Source organism: Oreochromis niloticus, linkage group LG23 (assembly GCF_001858045.2).
Source record: "Oreochromis niloticus isolate F11D_XX linkage group LG23, O_niloticus_UMD_NMBU, whole genome shotgun sequence".
Lineage (NCBI taxonomy): Eukaryota > Metazoa > Chordata > Actinopteri > Cichliformes > Cichlidae > Oreochromis > Oreochromis niloticus.
The window spans coordinates 43,874,036-43,890,322 of record NC_031986.2 but is presented as its reverse complement, the minus strand read 5'-3'; the positions used below and the strand labels follow the sequence as shown (position 1 = coordinate 43,890,322).

Genomic DNA, 16,287 nt, shown 5'->3' with positions numbered 1-16,287 from the left:
AATTATCTGATAGTGTGTACGCCCTTTAGTAATCTCTCCTCAGCCCTACAACATCACGCTTTAGGTTCATAAGGCCACACTGTGCTGCCCTGTGTGCTTTTCTGTTAACAAATAAGTGTGAATCTATGACATTTAATAACTTTTTTCCACAGTACTGTCTGTTTGTATTGGACCGGCCTGTCTGGGGGAAGCCGTTTGTCTGAGAGCTGAATTTGACTTGTTTCGGACACTAACTGTGCTTTGGACTTGTGTGTGAATCCACGAGAAGCATTTTACTTTGGGAATGTCATTTAGGCATCACATGGTTTCATTAAATGTTGTGAAAAATGAAAACTGCAACATGGTTGAAAATGGACTAAAATGTGAAATAATTTCACTGTGGTTAGATTTCCCTGCAGGCTGGATCTGTAGCTGAGACAAACCTTCAGCCTGGAGTCAGAGTATCATCCAGTTCAGAAAATTCCCCTCAAAGCTCGACTTTGCAGGCTGGTCCCACTGAGGTGACACCAAGGCTGGATCCAGTGAGCAGCGCTTCCCCTTTGAAGTCACATCCTGATCCTCCCGTACATGATGGAAACGCCAAAGTATTGAACAACCATGCAGATCTAGATACAAATACTACAAGTTCAACCAACAGAGAAGCAGACAAGCCAAATCCTGAACCAAGGCCTCGCTCTTTGACTGGAACTGAGCAGCTTTCCAAGTCACGTCTTAACATAACTGGGACAAAGAGCTCAGAAGCCCAAACTGCCGAGATGACAATTGCCAGCCCTAACACTCAGTCCGAGGACGCCACAGCTGCAGTTGCCTCATCAGGAACTCACACAGAAACAAAAACAGAGACGGTTTCATCTATTGCTGCTTCAGGATTCACCACAGAATCAGCTTCTGTTGCTTCCACTGTGGACCCTTTATCAGAAAAAGTGGAAACGGGCGAAATTAAACAACAGGCTTTGTCATCAGTGGTTACCAGTCCAGTCCCAGTTGTCACTGTTCCCTCCTTTAAAGACTTCAAAACAACAGAGGAAGACATGTCACTGGAAAGAGCAGCTACAGAGGTCTTTGCTCCACCTCAGCTTGACCCCACCCCAAACCTTATGCTTTTAACCCCCACACTACAAAGTGGAGAAGCTCTGAGTCCCAGGGTCACAGAAACTGTGATGAGTAATGTTTCAGCCAGTGAGAAAATAGAAAAGGAGGAAATGGAAGACAAGTTTGAGACTGTTTCACCCACAGGAAAAACAATCCTGTTTCAAGGTGGAGATGGAGTTAATGGGACGGAGACGGATGAAAAGGAAACAGATCCAGAGGTGGAGGAAGGACATGCAGACAGTGACAGGTTTTACAGTCAGCCCTCGCCTGATTTGATCTCCCAGTTTAGCACCGTAGGCTTCAGCATCCAGTCAGAGAATGAACCTCCACAGCAGACTGACAAAGCAGCGAATCAGCCTCCTACAAACACAGTCAGACGTCAAACACCTGGAATCAGAGGTCAAAGGGTAGGAATTTGTTCATGCTTTGCAGTAACTATGTATGAATAAGACTTGATTTCACTACTGTAGCTATTTTTACCTTTGTGGGTCTTGGTACTATAAACAAAAGATTCATTCACGTTGATTTAGAGAACAGAGTTTTAATGAAATTATAAACAAAGCACACAGGAAATTTTAATCACATTTGTCTGATATTCTCGTCTTATTTACTGCCGTGTCCTTGGATGAAATTGAATTTGCACAAAGCTGATTTGATGATTACGATGACAACATACATCTGTGTCAGTTCTAGCACCTAGAAAACCGGGTGAGTGTGCAGAGGAGGGTGGTTAGTCTCTCCAGTGAGAGGCACTGGCTCCCTCCTCTGGCTAAACTGTGGCACTGTAACCCTCAGGCGTATTTGTAAGGTCATCAGCTACACTACACCTTTTTTCCTTTTCCCCCAACAAATATACATTTGGTTTATTGTACATAACACACACAGTTACACTCATGTTCAGTGTGTCATCGCTTAAGTACAGTTTCCAAGTAGCCCCAGTAAAACCCAGTTTCCCCAAAAGAAGAAAAAATGAAACTAAAAGAAAGTAATAACTTGCAACTACTTAGGTTAACTGGCAACACTGTAGAGAGTCTTTGTGAGGGAAATATGGAAAAGGTTTTAATATAATGTCAAAATGCATAATATAATGTAAAGTTTTGGAGAATCTTGAGAAACAGTACGGGGGAAACTGTCTGTGGTATGAGGCATCACAAAAATTCAAATACTGGTGAAAATCATGGAAGCCAGCTGCTTGAGAGGATGGACCGTCTGACTCGTTGGCAGTTTCAAAGCCAGCTTCCGTGATCTGCTGCAGTGCATGTTTCAGAGGTTGTTTGCACAAAGATCCCAATAGCATTGAACAACAACCCTCAGGAGGAACCATCCAGACATCATTCTCTCCATTAAAGGTCTTGCTTATCTCAGAAAGCCAATCGTATAAAAATAACATGGCTTCACATTAAAAGCTCCCATGCAGAAGATAAAATACCTGCATCCACTCCAGACGTGTAGAAACATGTGTGATAAGTCAAAAACTAGTGCGACGCCACATGCCTGGCATCACATTCATAATGAGTGTGTATTTAAAACAAATTTTAGTTTTTCCCGTCACGTTTACGTTGTAGTAATCTTAGTTAAAATCATTTTGGGATTCACATGATCTAATGACTCAGCTCTACTCTTTTTTTCAGGGATTGCACGGTTTACCTGGTCTACCGGGACCACTGGGACATAAGGGAGATAAAGTGAGTGTTAAATTAAACTTAATAAGCATTTCTGAATAAAATTCATCTTGGTGTAATTTTAAGCACTTGTTCATAAATAGATATTGCAATGAGCTCGGTAGCATGGCTTGCAATTGCGTTAATCCTCTTTTTTTGTTTTTTAGAGGCGTGAGTTTGTTTTTTTTCTTTTCACATTCACATGTTTGCACAAATTTTGTTGTTTTTTTCTTGGTGGTAAATTGTCTTCATGAATCTTTAATAAACTTTAAATAAAATGCCAAATTCTTGTTTTTGCTCAACCATAAGACAAAAATGGTTTTGTTTGGGGGGGTTTTGTCTTCTAAGGGATACCAAGGCATGATGGGCAGGACGGGGCAGACTGGATACAGAGGCCCTGTTGGTCCTGCTGGGATGCCGGCTATTGTTGTATTTAAAACTTCTGAAGAAGAGTGGGAGGCTTTCAAGGTAAGCTGCTGCTGTGTTTGTTGAAATTAAAACTATTTTAACAGACATTTTTCAAGACTGAGCATATTTACCTATTATTAAATATTCATATTAAATGTATTGTTTAAATATATTTATTTCTTGAATGTATCATTTTTTTAGAATTTTGTTAACATTAAAAGATACTTTTGCTTGACAAATATATAATGAACTGAAATAACTGAAATCAGATTAACTGAGAGACAGGAAAACACAAACGTGATCCTTCTGGATCCACTGAATCATTTCATGTGTGATCTAGAAGGGACTGACTTTTTTCATTTGTACTGACTATGATATAAAAACAGTTTTAATGTCAGTGGATCTTTAATTTTTCAGTGTCTACTTGTGTTTTATTATATCACGTTTGTCCACATTCACTGCTCGTGGAAAGGTTTAACTGATGCGTTCTTATAACTGTGATAATTTAAATCGTTAATTGTTCCAGAGCTTATAATTACCACTGCTGTGTTATTATTTTTACAGTTTGTTTTTGTCAGTGTACGTGTGAATAAGCTTCTCTTTCTGTGTGTGAACGCTCAGTAATCATGATTAAAAGGAATCCATTCGTCACTGTTTTCTTGCAGAAGAAGCAAATTTACAAAAAGCTGGTATCCTCGTGGCCGGTAGGCATTTGTTTTATAACACGAATTCACCTAAAATGACTTTTTACAATAACTCCTTTGTTATAACAGTCAGATAAAGGCTGAACTTTGGTACTCTGAGAAGATTATTTTTTAGCTTAATCAAAAAATTATTCTTTGCACATATACATTTTCATTTTTATGTTATAATAAAGACACGTTGTGCCTGAGCTGTAACACTGTGTGTTTTTCTTCTCAGAGACTTAAAGGGCCTCCGGGTCCTCCTGGACCTCCTGGAGATGATGGACCAATTGTAAGTAGACAAAGACATTATGGCTAAATTCAACTTTCAACTTTTACATGACAATACAAACAAGGACTGTAAATAGACTTCAGTGGCTACTTTTCTCCAGGGACTACCTGGAATTCCTGGAAAGCAAGGACCTAAAGGAGTTCAAGGAATAATCGTACGTTTCCCTGATTTTTTTTTTTTTTTTTTTTTTTGCATCTGATTATTTGAGTGCAGGATCATGAGGCTCTCATCATCACACCTAAAAATAAGTGTAAGGCAAAGAACATGCTATGTGCACATATTGCAAAATGAGATGATTAATGTTTAGGTCGTAGCAGCTGACTATGTAAATATCAAGTGGTTTTTAGTGCGATTAGGACTGATCAGTAAGGTGAAAACTTTTGTATTATTATGGTGATATTATGGTGGATTAAGACATTAATATGATGCTTAAGTGCAATGCTGGCTTGTTGTGGTTGGTCAGGACAGAGGTTTTAATATTTCCTGGATATATTTTAGTAATAACAGGAATTCTGGGGAGAAGCTAAGTTGTATTGAATGGAGAGGAAAGATATTACTACTATTGTCTGTAATTCTGCTCTGTAATGTCTTATGATTATTCTTCTACCTACTTTACATGTTGCGTTGTACTCCAGGGCAGTCCTGGTCCACAGGGTATCCTGGGTCCCCCAGGCCGACCTGGAAGAGACGGGACCCCAGGACACAATGCTGACCCGGGCCCTCCAGGTTTACCTGGAGAGCAGGTAAATCTCCTGGAAAACATGTTTTTTTTTTTTACTTTTATGCAGTTTCCATGTATGGATTTAAGTTAGTCATACTGGTGCCTGGGGAATTAACTCCTTACTTATACTTACTTATGTCCTTATAGGGTCCCAAAGGCTACAAAGGAGAGCAGGGCAGCAAAGGGGAGCTGGGTGAGTGGGTAAGATTGTCCTAAACTCATAATGTTATCAGGATTATAACTATGGAGGCTTTAGCATGCATGTGCATAGACAGTATACATTCTCTGGTCTCTTTATTAGATACACCTGTTCAACTGCCTGTTAAAGGCAAATATCTAATTAGCCAATCACATTGCAGCAACTCAGTGTATTTAAGAATGTAAACATGGTCAAGATGACCTGCTGAAGTTCAACCTGAGGTTCAGATCAGGAAGAAAGGTTATTGAGTGTATGGCATGGTTGTTGATGCCAGAGAGGCTGGTCTGTGTATTTCAGAAACGCCTGATCTTCTGGGGTTTTCCCAACCATCACTAGTCTGTACACAGAGCTGATAGGAAGGCAACAGTAACTAAGATAACTTATTAGACCTGAGATACGCAGGAGACCGCTCTGGATCCACAAGTCGAATCTTGAAAGAGACGGGCTACAGAAAAAGACCACACCAGCTGCCATTACTGTTGGCTGATCTGATGAGTCTCACCTATCAGATGGTAAAAAGCATGGATCCATCCTGCCTTGTATCAACAGTTCAGGATGGTATAATGTTGTTGGCTCTCCTGGTCCCCTCAGTACCAACTGAGCATCGTTTGAATGCCACATCCTGCCTGAGTATTGTTGTTGACCATGCCCAGCCCTTATTGACTGGCCATCACAAAGTTCAAATCACCTCAAACTGTTTTCTTGGACATCGATGTAATCAAATGGCTTTCACAGTCACAAGATCTATATCCAACTGAGCACCTTTGAGATGTGGTAGAACGAGAGATTCACATCTTGCATGTGGATTCAACACATTTTCATAAACTGTGTGATGCTGAGTATGAATGCAAATCCCTGAGAAATGTTTCACGTACAGTATCGAATCTCTTCCATGAAGAATTAAAGCAGTTCTGAAGGCAAAAGAGGAACCAACCAGGTACTAGAAATGTACCTAATGATTTGGCCAGTGAGTGTATATCTGTTTCCTTTTGCATTCAGCGACAGCCACTTATTTGTGCAGCTAGCTCATACTATTATAACTGTATATGTTAAAGTCTCAAAGATTTATATTAAGAGTCAAACATTTTCTCTGCCTGTAGGGTTATCAGGGCGAGGCTGGATCACAGGGAACCAGAGGACAGAAAGGAGACAAGGTCAGATGAGTCATCTGTAGAAGTACTGTCGTTTTCCAGGAGGGCTGCACGGGATTCTGATCTGTGTCTCTTTGTGCCTACAGGGAAATAAAGGAGTCAGAGGCCACGCTGGGCTTCCTGGCTACATAGTGAGTTCAGATGACCAGCTCCATTCGCCGGCACATTCAAAAAGTTGCTTTTTATTAATTAATATTTATAAAACAGATGGTCATTAAGTATGTACATTTTAAAGCTACATCTGAAAAGTCCAATGTTTACAGGGCACGTCCGGAGCAAGAGGTCCTCCCGGTTTCCCAGGACCATCAGGGCCTTCGGTCAGTGTCACACAAATAAATAGAAAAAATGATCCGTGTTGGTTTTCTACTAATTCTACTGTTTCTACTTTGCATTCATTGTTGCTTTCATTGTTTTCAGGGAGAAACTGGGGCTTTAGGCTTCTGTGGTCCGAGAGGCCCTCCTGCAAGTTATATCCTCCTACGAAACCATCACACTGAAAATTATTTTTAATTAAAGATGAGATATTATTAATGAGCATCTATTAATCTGCCTTCTTTTCAGGGCAAAATGGGTCCCAGAGGAGTAAAAGGTGTCCGAGGAATTAAAGGACCACCAGTAAGTAAAGTAAACAAAAAATTAATCAACATTTAATTCAAAGGTGTTTTTTTTAAAAGACATTTATAGAGCATTTACTTCAACTGTCAGGGTCATCAGGGTGAAATGGGCCCCAGAGGAGCAGCTGGGTCACAGGTGAGAAAACACTTATATATGCTCACTTTCTAGCAGACTTTGAAGAAGGATAACTTTGTGACTTACCTCAATAAATGTCCATAATATACATACGTGCATTGCTTTAGGGAGAGCCCGGTCCGGATGAAACAGTTGGGTTTCCTGGTGTTCGTGGCCCTCAGGTATTAGTAAAGCTTTTGTATAGCATGAAATGATCACGTGTGAAACAACCAACACGTTATTCAGCGTTTGGTAAATGCAAGTTGCATGTTTTTGGTGTGGTCACGTGTAGTTTGTGAACAAAAGAAAACCACGATAGAAGGTGAACATGAGAAAATATTACTTAAAAATGACAGTAGGAAGATGGAAATAAACCTAATGTGACCTAAGTAACATTAGGAGTAAAACAAAAAGTTCACATGTTGAAAAATTAATTGTGAATAAAACACACTTTGATCAATGACCTTACAGGGAAACCCAGGCCCTAATGGACCTCCAGGTCCTAAAGGTAGCACTGTGAGTATACTCAAAGACAGAAAATGTAAAACTGGTTTGTGAACTGTGTGCAGTTACCAGTTCGGGTCACTGCCGTTTGAATTTTCTTTTTTTTACATTTCACCAGGGTGATCCAGGAGATGAAGGGGAAATAGGTCAACCTGGACCACCTGGACTAAACGTAAGATAATAAGGCTAAAGAGTAAGTGTGCTGTGCAGCGTTTGTTTATGTAGTGAGTTTACCTGAGTAATGTCTTTTTCTTCCCCCTTATTTTAGGGAGCCAATGGGAATCCAGGAAAACCTGGATCCTCAGGTGATCCCGTAAGATTACTTAAAAGAATTTAATTTCTGACTCTTGCTAAAATGGTTACAACCTTTATAACACATGACATTAATTGATGTTCCCTTTTGGTCTTCTGAGCTGTTGTTTTCTGTTTACTTATATGTGTTTCTGTCACCACCAGGGTGTCAAATCCAGGAGAGGTGAGAAGGGGGATCCAGGATTCAAGGGAGACCAGGTACTTTAGATTCTTCTTGTCCATCTGTCCAGTCTGTGGTTGATCTGTTTACTGACCAGATCAGTGAATCTGTTAATCAGCTTGTTTTGTTTGTTCAGGGTCCTCGTGGACCTCCAGGTAAACGGGGATCAACGGGGCACGCAGGGCCGATGGGACACGAGGGACTTGGAGGACATGCAGGGCTACCAGGACTTCCTGGACCCACTGTGAGTCTAAAAAATCAACATATATTTAAATAAAACATGCTCACTTATGATGCTAAAGCTTCTGTAATATCAGATCTTATTTCATATCTTCATCCAATGTTGTAGGGCTTTGATGGCATCATGGGAGAGCCAGGGAAGCAGGGAAAAGATGGCTCCAAGGTGAATTTGAGAAAATAGTTGAATCTGTTTATCTTGACTGTTTTTCTTTGCTGAAAAGTGAATTTTGTTGCGCAAATATGATGTGATTTAGGGAAACCGAGGACCAGCTGGTATTCAAGGAAGTCCTGGACCTCGAGGCAATAAGGTAAGGAATCTGAAGGAATAATTCATATCTAATCTATAAAAATAAATTAGCGCTGTCAGCGTTAATCTCGTTAAAATGAGTTAACGCCATAACCGCATTAAGGCGGCAAATCTCCGTTAAAGAGTTACTGCGGATCACCCCGTGCGTGGGGCTGCATGGCGTCAACACATTAGCGCGGGTTTGCTACGTTAATGCAGTTATGGCGTTAACGTCATTTTAACGAGATTAACGCTGACAGCACTGAAATACATTCATATATTTGCACAGAAATTTTATTTGTTACATATCTCAATGTGACCTTAAAGATCAGATGCCAAACTAAGCAAAGTCAACATAAAATTGCAAAGGAGGTGTTTTTCAGTTTTTTCTTACTTTTAATATTTCCAAAAATATGTGAAATGTAGTTTTGTAAAGGGAGCCGTGTTGCAACATTTCCAAACCATTAACAGTCATTCCTATTGTCAAAGGGTCGGGAAGGTCGAGCGGGATTTTCTGGAATCCCTGGTCCTATTGTGAGTATAAGTGACAACATGTTCAGTGTAGATATGTATGTTTGTGCTAAAGCTATAGTATTATTTTTTTATTTATTTGTTATTGTAGGGACAAATGGGGACATCGGGAGAGAGGGGACTTCAAGGAGAACCTGGTATTAAGGTTCCTATATGGTTAAAGTTCTTACTCTGTTCTTGCATGACTGCGCTGTTAATTGTTTTGTTTTTTTACATCTGTGACTGAAGGCATCGACCAATCAGTGCCTTCAAAAAGCTCTTACTATTGCATTAAACAGAGGCATGTCAAAGAGTTCACATTGTGTTTGTACCTGACGTGTGTACCCCATCTGTTTAGGGGAAGATTGGAGTCCCGGGGACGCCGGGTTCAAAAGGCCTGAAGGTGACCATGCTTTACATTTAAACATTAGACAAACACATGTTTATAACTTTAAAACAGAATTGATATATCCTCCACACATGACATCTGCTAAAGCTAGTATCCAGATAATGGCACTATTTATATAGATTTCAAACATATGGTCAATTTTATCTCCTTTTTTTATTCACACTAGAAAAAAACAAATAGAAAAAAGGAGATATTTCTTTCCCTTTTCAGGGATTTAAAGGTCATCTGGGCCACAAGGGGCAGGACGGCAGCCGTGGAGCCTCGGTAAGACTAACCATGGGCTGTTTTTGGAATAGAAGCCTCCCTTATTAATGTGAATTATTTTTCTTTTTATTTATTTATTGTTATGGGTTTGTTATTCATACAGAACAAAATGGGTTAAGTGTTCCAGAATCGGATTTGGTTAAATCTGATCATTTCTTCTTTAGGTTAACAGTTAACATTTAATCTGTCAGAAATGATACCTGAGCAGTAATATTACCAGGGTAACCAGGATAAGGATATTTGATGAACTAATATGACCTTTGCCTCAGGGACCTGTTGGTGCAAATGGAGTAAATGGAGAGGTCGGACTTCCAGGACTTAAAGTGAGCTCGTCCTGTTATATGACAGCAGCATTTGCTTATCCTGGAGTGGGACAAGTTATCATCTCATGGTCTCATTTCCACAGGGAATGCCTGGAAAAACAGGACCTCCTGGACTCCAAGGCCCTGTAGGAAAGAGTGTAAGGCAATTTTTAAATTCTTGCTTCATGAAACATGGTTAGTATTTTTTGGAGACTATAGGAGTGACTGTAATAAATAAATTCATTTTATTTATTCACATGAGGATTTAAAGTTTTATAACAGCATCCTGTGATCCCTCAGCATAGAAAATTATGTGACGTTAGGATTACAGCGTTGTGTCATTCGATTTCCAGGGAGAATCTGGCAGCAGAGGAATGAAGGGGACATCGGGAAAGCCAGGAAAGAGAGTATGTTACTGTGCAGCTTGTATGGAGAGTACTCCTACGCTTGTTGAAAGAAAATAATGAAGCCTTGAAAATTCAACCCAAATGATGATATTTGAATGTAGACAATCTGGAATTTGTGGCACTTTCTTTATAGCCAGACAAAAAATCCAATCCTGATGTTTCCTTTAGGGAGTTGTAGGTAAACAAGGCCCCAGTGGACTAACAGGAAGTAAAGGATTTAAGGTATGAGCCTCACATTTTCATTACTAAGTAACAGGTTTATCAGTCACTCAGTTATTTAGCTCCTCATATGCTATGATAACGTTTGTGCTGTGAAGGGTACAAGAGGAGAGGAGGGACCAAAAGGAATACAAGGCCCCCGAGTAAGCAAATTATTCCTTTATTTTCTACTATCGCCTGTTCATTATTTATAAGTGTTTCTCTAACTTCTTACTAAAGTCAAGTTCTTGTCATTCTTCAGGGAGAGATGGGCATGCCTGGACCACAGGGATACAGAGGACATCCTGTAAGATCATTTTAATTATTTATCCATACAAAACATTCATCCAGTCCTTTGTTTACACATTCTTTTGGTCAACTTATGTTTTTGATTTTATAATGGTAAATGTCTTGATATGTGATAATGCTGTGGCCCAGGAGGTTAGATGGACTCATAGGTCAGTGGTTGAGTTTCTACACGTCAGCATTGGTTTGTGAGTTAATTAGAGAATTAGATGAAGGCAGGTAGGTGGAAAAGCAAGTTTTTCATTGGACTCTGTGCAGTCCTGTCATAAAGTGCCACCACCTTTAGCAGTAGTAACTTGAAGTAATAGTTTTCTGTATAATTTTCAGTTTCTCATGTCGGAATTTTGTCCAACTTCTCTTGAACTTTATTTTAAGGTTGCTTCAATTCATTGAGGTTTGGTAACATTTGTGTCATGGTCTGTGTGCAGGGAGGCAGGAAGGGACCCAAAATGCAGACTCAACGCAGCCTTATTGCTGGACACGAGAGAAAACTAAACTTGAATATATAAAATAAACTTGGCAGACAGAACACACAGACATGTATGAGGGAGACTGCGACACTGACAAAGAGAAACACGGGGCTTAAATACACTGAGGCATAACGAGGGGAATGAGAGACACGAGGGAGACACAGCTGGGAGAAATCAGACTTAACGAGAATGGGGAAGCAAAACTAGACACACTGACATGAGACACAGACTTTCAAAGTAAAACAGGAAACATGACAGGCACAGACTTGACACTGAACTAAACCTACATTAAACACGAGGGCACAAGAACAAAATCTAAGAACTCAACTCTTAACCAGAATATAACTGAAACATAGGATAATAATATTCAAAACAGCACAACTGGAGAATCAGAACAAACCTTAATACCCAAACACAAGAAACTGAAAATGCTGGATCAAAATGACCCAGAACCGTGACAATTTGTTTATGGACAGCTGTCTAATGGTTCCACCATAACACCACGGTTCTTGTTGTGTGATTATTGTCCTGTTACAGGACCCAGTGTTGGCCAAGCTTTCGACAGATGGCCTCACATTTGACTCTGTACACATTTATTTGTGTACAGAGGAGTTAATGATTCAAAGACTGCAAGCTGCTCAGGTCTGTGGCTGCAAAACAAGCCCAAATCATCACCATTCCACCACCATGCCTGACGTTGTTTATGGGCGTTTTGTGGTGCGGTGCATAATGGCCCAACATCATCTGGTCATTGTTCTAAAATGCTTATTGTTTGTCTACATGCAGCTTTGCAAAACAACTCTTCCAAACAAGCGATACTTGTTCACTGTTTTTCTAATTTGACTGTTATGAACTTTAATATTCAACATGCTAACTGAGTCTAATATGTAGCTCTTGGAATGTCTTTGTATTGCATTCAAAAAATTCAAAAAAAAATTGTGGCATTAAGTTAGCACACACCTGAACGCTCCAGACCAACATCTGCTTCTATAGAGATGGTCACACTTGATGATGACCACGTAATCAAGTGCATTTGATAAACAGTAGCTTGCTGCTACTTTTGCTCTTAAACTCTATGGAAGCTCCAAGCGTGGGCTTTGTTTTTCACATGACTGCAGTCCTGTGCAGTCATGTGTGTTTTCTACACACAGCATGTGAACGTCCATCCATCCATCCATCTTCATCCGCTTTATCCGAGGCCAGGTCGCGGGGGCAGCAGCCTAAGCAGAGAAGCCCAGACCTCCCTCTCCCCAGCCACCTCCTCCAGCTTATCCGGGGGAATACCAAGGCGTTCCCAGGCCAGCCGAGAGATATAATCTCTCCAGCGTGTCCTGGGTCTGCCCCGGGGCCTCCTCCCGGTGGGACATGCCCGGAACACCTCACCCAGGAGGCGCCCAGGAGGCATCCTTGTCAGATGCCTGAACCACCTCAACTGGCTCCTTTCAATGTGGAGGAGCAGCGGCTCTACTCTGAGCCCCTCCCGGATGGCCGAACTTCTCACCCTATCTCTAAGGGAGAGGCCAGCCACCCTTCGGAGGAAGCTCATTTCTGCTGCTTGTATCCGCGATCTCGTTCTTTCGGTCACTACCCACAGCTCGTGGCCATAGGTGAGGGTAGGGACGTAGATCGACCGGTAAATTGAGAGCTTCGCTTTTACACTCAGCTCCCTCTTCACCACGACGGACCGGTGCAGCGTCCGCATCACTGCAGCCGCAGCACCAATCCGTCTGTCGATCTCCGGCTCCCTTCTCCCATCACTCGCGAACAAGACCCCGAGATACTTGAACTGGAGGCCTTCACCTGATGAAGCCAACAGAACCACATCATCCTCAAAAAGCAGAGATGAGATTCTGAGGCCACCGAAGTGAAAGCCCTCCGCCACTTGGCTGCGCCTAGAAATCCTGTCCATAAAAATTATGAACAGAACCGGTGACAAAGGGCAGCCCTGGCGGAGCCCATCACCCACCGGGAACGAGTCCGACTTATTGCCGGCAATGCGAACCAAACTCTTGCAACGGTTGTATAGGGATCGAATGGCCCGTAACAATGGGCCAGACACCCCATACTCCCGCAACACCTCCCACAGGACACCCCGAGGGACACGGTCGAATGCCTTCTCCAAGTCCACAAAACACATGTAGACTGGTTGGGCAAACTCCCATGCACCCTCAAGTATCCTTGAGAGGATAAAGAGCTGGTCCAGTGTTCCGCGACCAGGACGAAAACCGCATTGTTCCTCCTGTATCCGAGGTTCGACTAACGGACGAACTCTCCTTTCCAGCACCCTGGCATAGACTTTCCCAGGGAGGCTGAGGAGTGCGATCCCCCTGTAGTTGGAACACACCCTCCGGTCTCCCTTCTTAAAGATGGGGACCACCACCCCGGTCTGCCAGTCCAGGGGTACTGCCCCTGATCTCCACGCAACATTGTAGAGGCGTGTCAACCAGGACAGCCCTACAACATCCAGAGCCTTCAGGAACTCGGGGCAGACCTCATCAACACCAGGGGCTCTGCCACCAAGGAGTTGTTTAACTGCCTCAGTGACCTCGCCCCCGGAAATTGGCGGGTCATTCCCGTCATCCCCAGACTCTGCTTCCTCCTCGGAAGACATGTCAGTGGGATTAAGGAGGTCCTCGAAGTATTCCTTCCACCGCCTGACAATTTTCTCAGTCGACGTCAGTAGCGCTCCACCAGCACTATACACAGTGCAGGTAGAGCACCGCTTTCCCCTCCTGAGACGCCTGACGGTTTGCCAGAATCTCTTCGAGGCAGTCCGAAAGTCTTTTTCCATGGCCTCTCCGAACTCCTCCCACACCCGAGTTTTTGCTTCAGCCACTGCCCGAGCCGCATTCCGCTTGGCCTGTCGATACCTGTCGGCTGCCTCCGGAGTCCCACAGGCTAACCAAGCCCGATAGGACTCCTTCTTCAGCCTGGTGGCTCCCTTCACCTCTGGTGTCCACCATTTGGTTCGGGGATTACCACCACGGCAGGCACCAACCACCTTGCGGCCGCAGCTCAATGCAGCAGCTTCGGCAATGGAGACGCTGAACATGGTCCATTCGGACTCAATGTCCCCAGTCTCCCTCGGAATGTTGTTGAAGCTCTGCCGGAGGTGTGCGTTGAAGATCTCGCGGACTGGGGCCTCTGCTAGACGTTCCCAGCACACCCTCACTACACGTTTAGGTGCACCGGGTCTGTCCAGCGTCCTCCCCCGCCACCTGATCCAACTCACCACCAGGTGGTGATCAGTTGACAGCTCAGCCCCTCTCTTTACCCGAGTGTCCAGAACATATGGTCGCAGGTCTGGTGATACGATTACAAAATCGATCATCGACCTGCGGCCTAGAGCGTCCTGGTGCCACGTGCACTTATGGACACTCTTATGTTCGAACAAGGTGTTCGTTATGGCCAAACTGTGATTTGCACAGAAGTCCAATAACAAAACACCGCTCGGATTCAGATCAGGGAGGCCGTTCCTCCCAATCACGCCCCTCCAGGTCTCGCTGTTGTTACCCACGTGAGCATTGAAGTCTCCCAGCAGGACAACAGAGTCTCCAGATGGGGCACCTTCCAGCACCCCCCGAGGGACTCTAAGAAGGCTGGGTACTCTGAACTGCCACTCGGCGCATAAGCGCAGATGACAGTCAGGACCCTTTCCCCGACCCTAAGGCGCAGGGAACAAACCCTCTCATCCACCGGGAAAAACCCCAACGTACCGGCAGCAAGCCGAGGGGATATTAGAATACCCACCCCAGCCCGCCGCCTCTCACCAGGGGCAACTCCAGACTGAGACAGAGTCCAGCCCCTCTCTAGGAGACTGGTTCCAGAGCCCAAGCCATGCGTAGAGGTGAGCCCGACTATATCTAGCCGGTACCTCTCAACCTCACGCACTAACTCAGGCTCCTTCCCCACCAAAGAGGTGACATTCCATGTCCCTATTGAGCATGTGAACGTCTTTGTGTATTTAACTAACAGACTTCAATTAGATTGTATAAAATCAAGAAACATTTTTAGTCTATGGACCTCTCACTTGATTTTCTCTGTTTTTTAAACATACATTAATCCAACAGGGTATCCATGGCAACATTGGACCATGGGGTGAAGTTGGGCCCCGTGGTCTTCCAGGCGATCAAGGTCCACAAGGCCCAGTTGGTCCTCCTGGAGTTACAGGTTACTCTGTAAGGTTTTTTTGCTTTTGTTTTCAAATATAATTAGAAGTTTTGGCGCCTAATTGTTTTATTTCATACAAAACCTTTGTGATACTGCCAATAAACTGAAGCTCTGTAAGTCTGTCCAACATAACTGTCAAGGTTGGCTGTGTGGCAGCCAAACTACAGAACTCAGGTATTTTACATAATGAGGAGATAGGAACACAGCTGGGGTTAACTAACATAATGACTCTGGAGGAAGTTAACCAAGACAAAGGATCCAGAGAAGAACAGTCACCAAAATAAAGCACGAAGCGAGCCACAACTAAAAAGGACGCAAGACTAAACTGACACAAGTTACAAATCATAAACACAAAGATGAAGAAGAAGCCAGACGGGGAAACATAAGAGAGTCATGAATAATCAGGGATACAAGGAAAATAATAAAAAAATACAAAACTAGAAAAAAAAACCAAAATCCCAGACTCAGAACACTGGGTCCAAAACACAAAAGCACAGGCCAGCATCTAGAAAAAATATTTCAAACAAGTGCAGATTATTTAGGTATTCTTACAAACTGACGAGTATGTTTTTCTTTAGCACCTATGGTCAAAGGAGTTTGCAAAGAAAAGCGTCTGGACTTCTTTAAGTTGCTTGAAGACGTTTCACCTCTCATCCGAGAAGCTTCTTCAGTTCTAAGGTCAAATGGCCGAGAGTCCCAGATTTAAACCCAGTGGGAGTATCCCCCCAAGGAGGGACAAAGGACCCCCTGGTGATCACATGCGCCCAGGTGTGAAAGCGGGTGTGGGACCTAATCAGCCAGGGTTTCGGGTGA

The 16,287-nt window shown here is 43.0% G+C and overlaps 1 protein-coding gene across 1 annotated transcript in view; it reads left to right on the top strand.

Annotated features, from left to right (window-relative positions):
• The window catches only part of si:dkey-21p1.3 (collagen alpha-1(I) chain), a 31,377-nt gene that overhangs the window by 4,280 nt on the left and 10,810 nt on the right, over positions 1–16,287 (top strand). Inside the window, exons 2-34 of the mRNA XM_025902904.1 lie at positions 387–1,499; positions 2,724–2,777; positions 3,102–3,221; positions 3,827–3,865; positions 4,083–4,136; positions 4,237–4,290; positions 4,772–4,879; positions 5,005–5,058; positions 6,157–6,210; positions 6,294–6,338; positions 6,471–6,524; positions 6,625–6,669; positions 6,769–6,822; positions 6,913–6,957; positions 7,065–7,118; positions 7,408–7,452; positions 7,559–7,612; positions 7,709–7,753; positions 7,897–7,950; positions 8,049–8,156; positions 8,262–8,315; positions 8,407–8,460; positions 8,928–8,972; positions 9,061–9,114; positions 9,307–9,351; positions 9,568–9,621; positions 9,891–9,944; positions 10,028–10,081; positions 10,277–10,330; positions 10,499–10,552; positions 10,648–10,692; positions 10,791–10,835; positions 15,375–15,482. Coding sequence (XP_025758689.1) covers positions 387–1,499; positions 2,724–2,777; positions 3,102–3,221; positions 3,827–3,865; positions 4,083–4,136; positions 4,237–4,290; positions 4,772–4,879; positions 5,005–5,058; positions 6,157–6,210; positions 6,294–6,338; positions 6,471–6,524; positions 6,625–6,669; positions 6,769–6,822; positions 6,913–6,957; positions 7,065–7,118; positions 7,408–7,452; positions 7,559–7,612; positions 7,709–7,753; positions 7,897–7,950; positions 8,049–8,156; positions 8,262–8,315; positions 8,407–8,460; positions 8,928–8,972; positions 9,061–9,114; positions 9,307–9,351; positions 9,568–9,621; positions 9,891–9,944; positions 10,028–10,081; positions 10,277–10,330; positions 10,499–10,552; positions 10,648–10,692; positions 10,791–10,835; positions 15,375–15,482 — 2,973 coding nt within the window. The remainder of the gene's footprint in view (positions 1–386; positions 1,500–2,723; positions 2,778–3,101; positions 3,222–3,826; positions 3,866–4,082; positions 4,137–4,236; positions 4,291–4,771; positions 4,880–5,004; positions 5,059–6,156; positions 6,211–6,293; positions 6,339–6,470; positions 6,525–6,624; positions 6,670–6,768; positions 6,823–6,912; positions 6,958–7,064; positions 7,119–7,407; positions 7,453–7,558; positions 7,613–7,708; positions 7,754–7,896; positions 7,951–8,048; positions 8,157–8,261; positions 8,316–8,406; positions 8,461–8,927; positions 8,973–9,060; positions 9,115–9,306; positions 9,352–9,567; positions 9,622–9,890; positions 9,945–10,027; positions 10,082–10,276; positions 10,331–10,498; positions 10,553–10,647; positions 10,693–10,790; positions 10,836–15,374; positions 15,483–16,287) is intronic.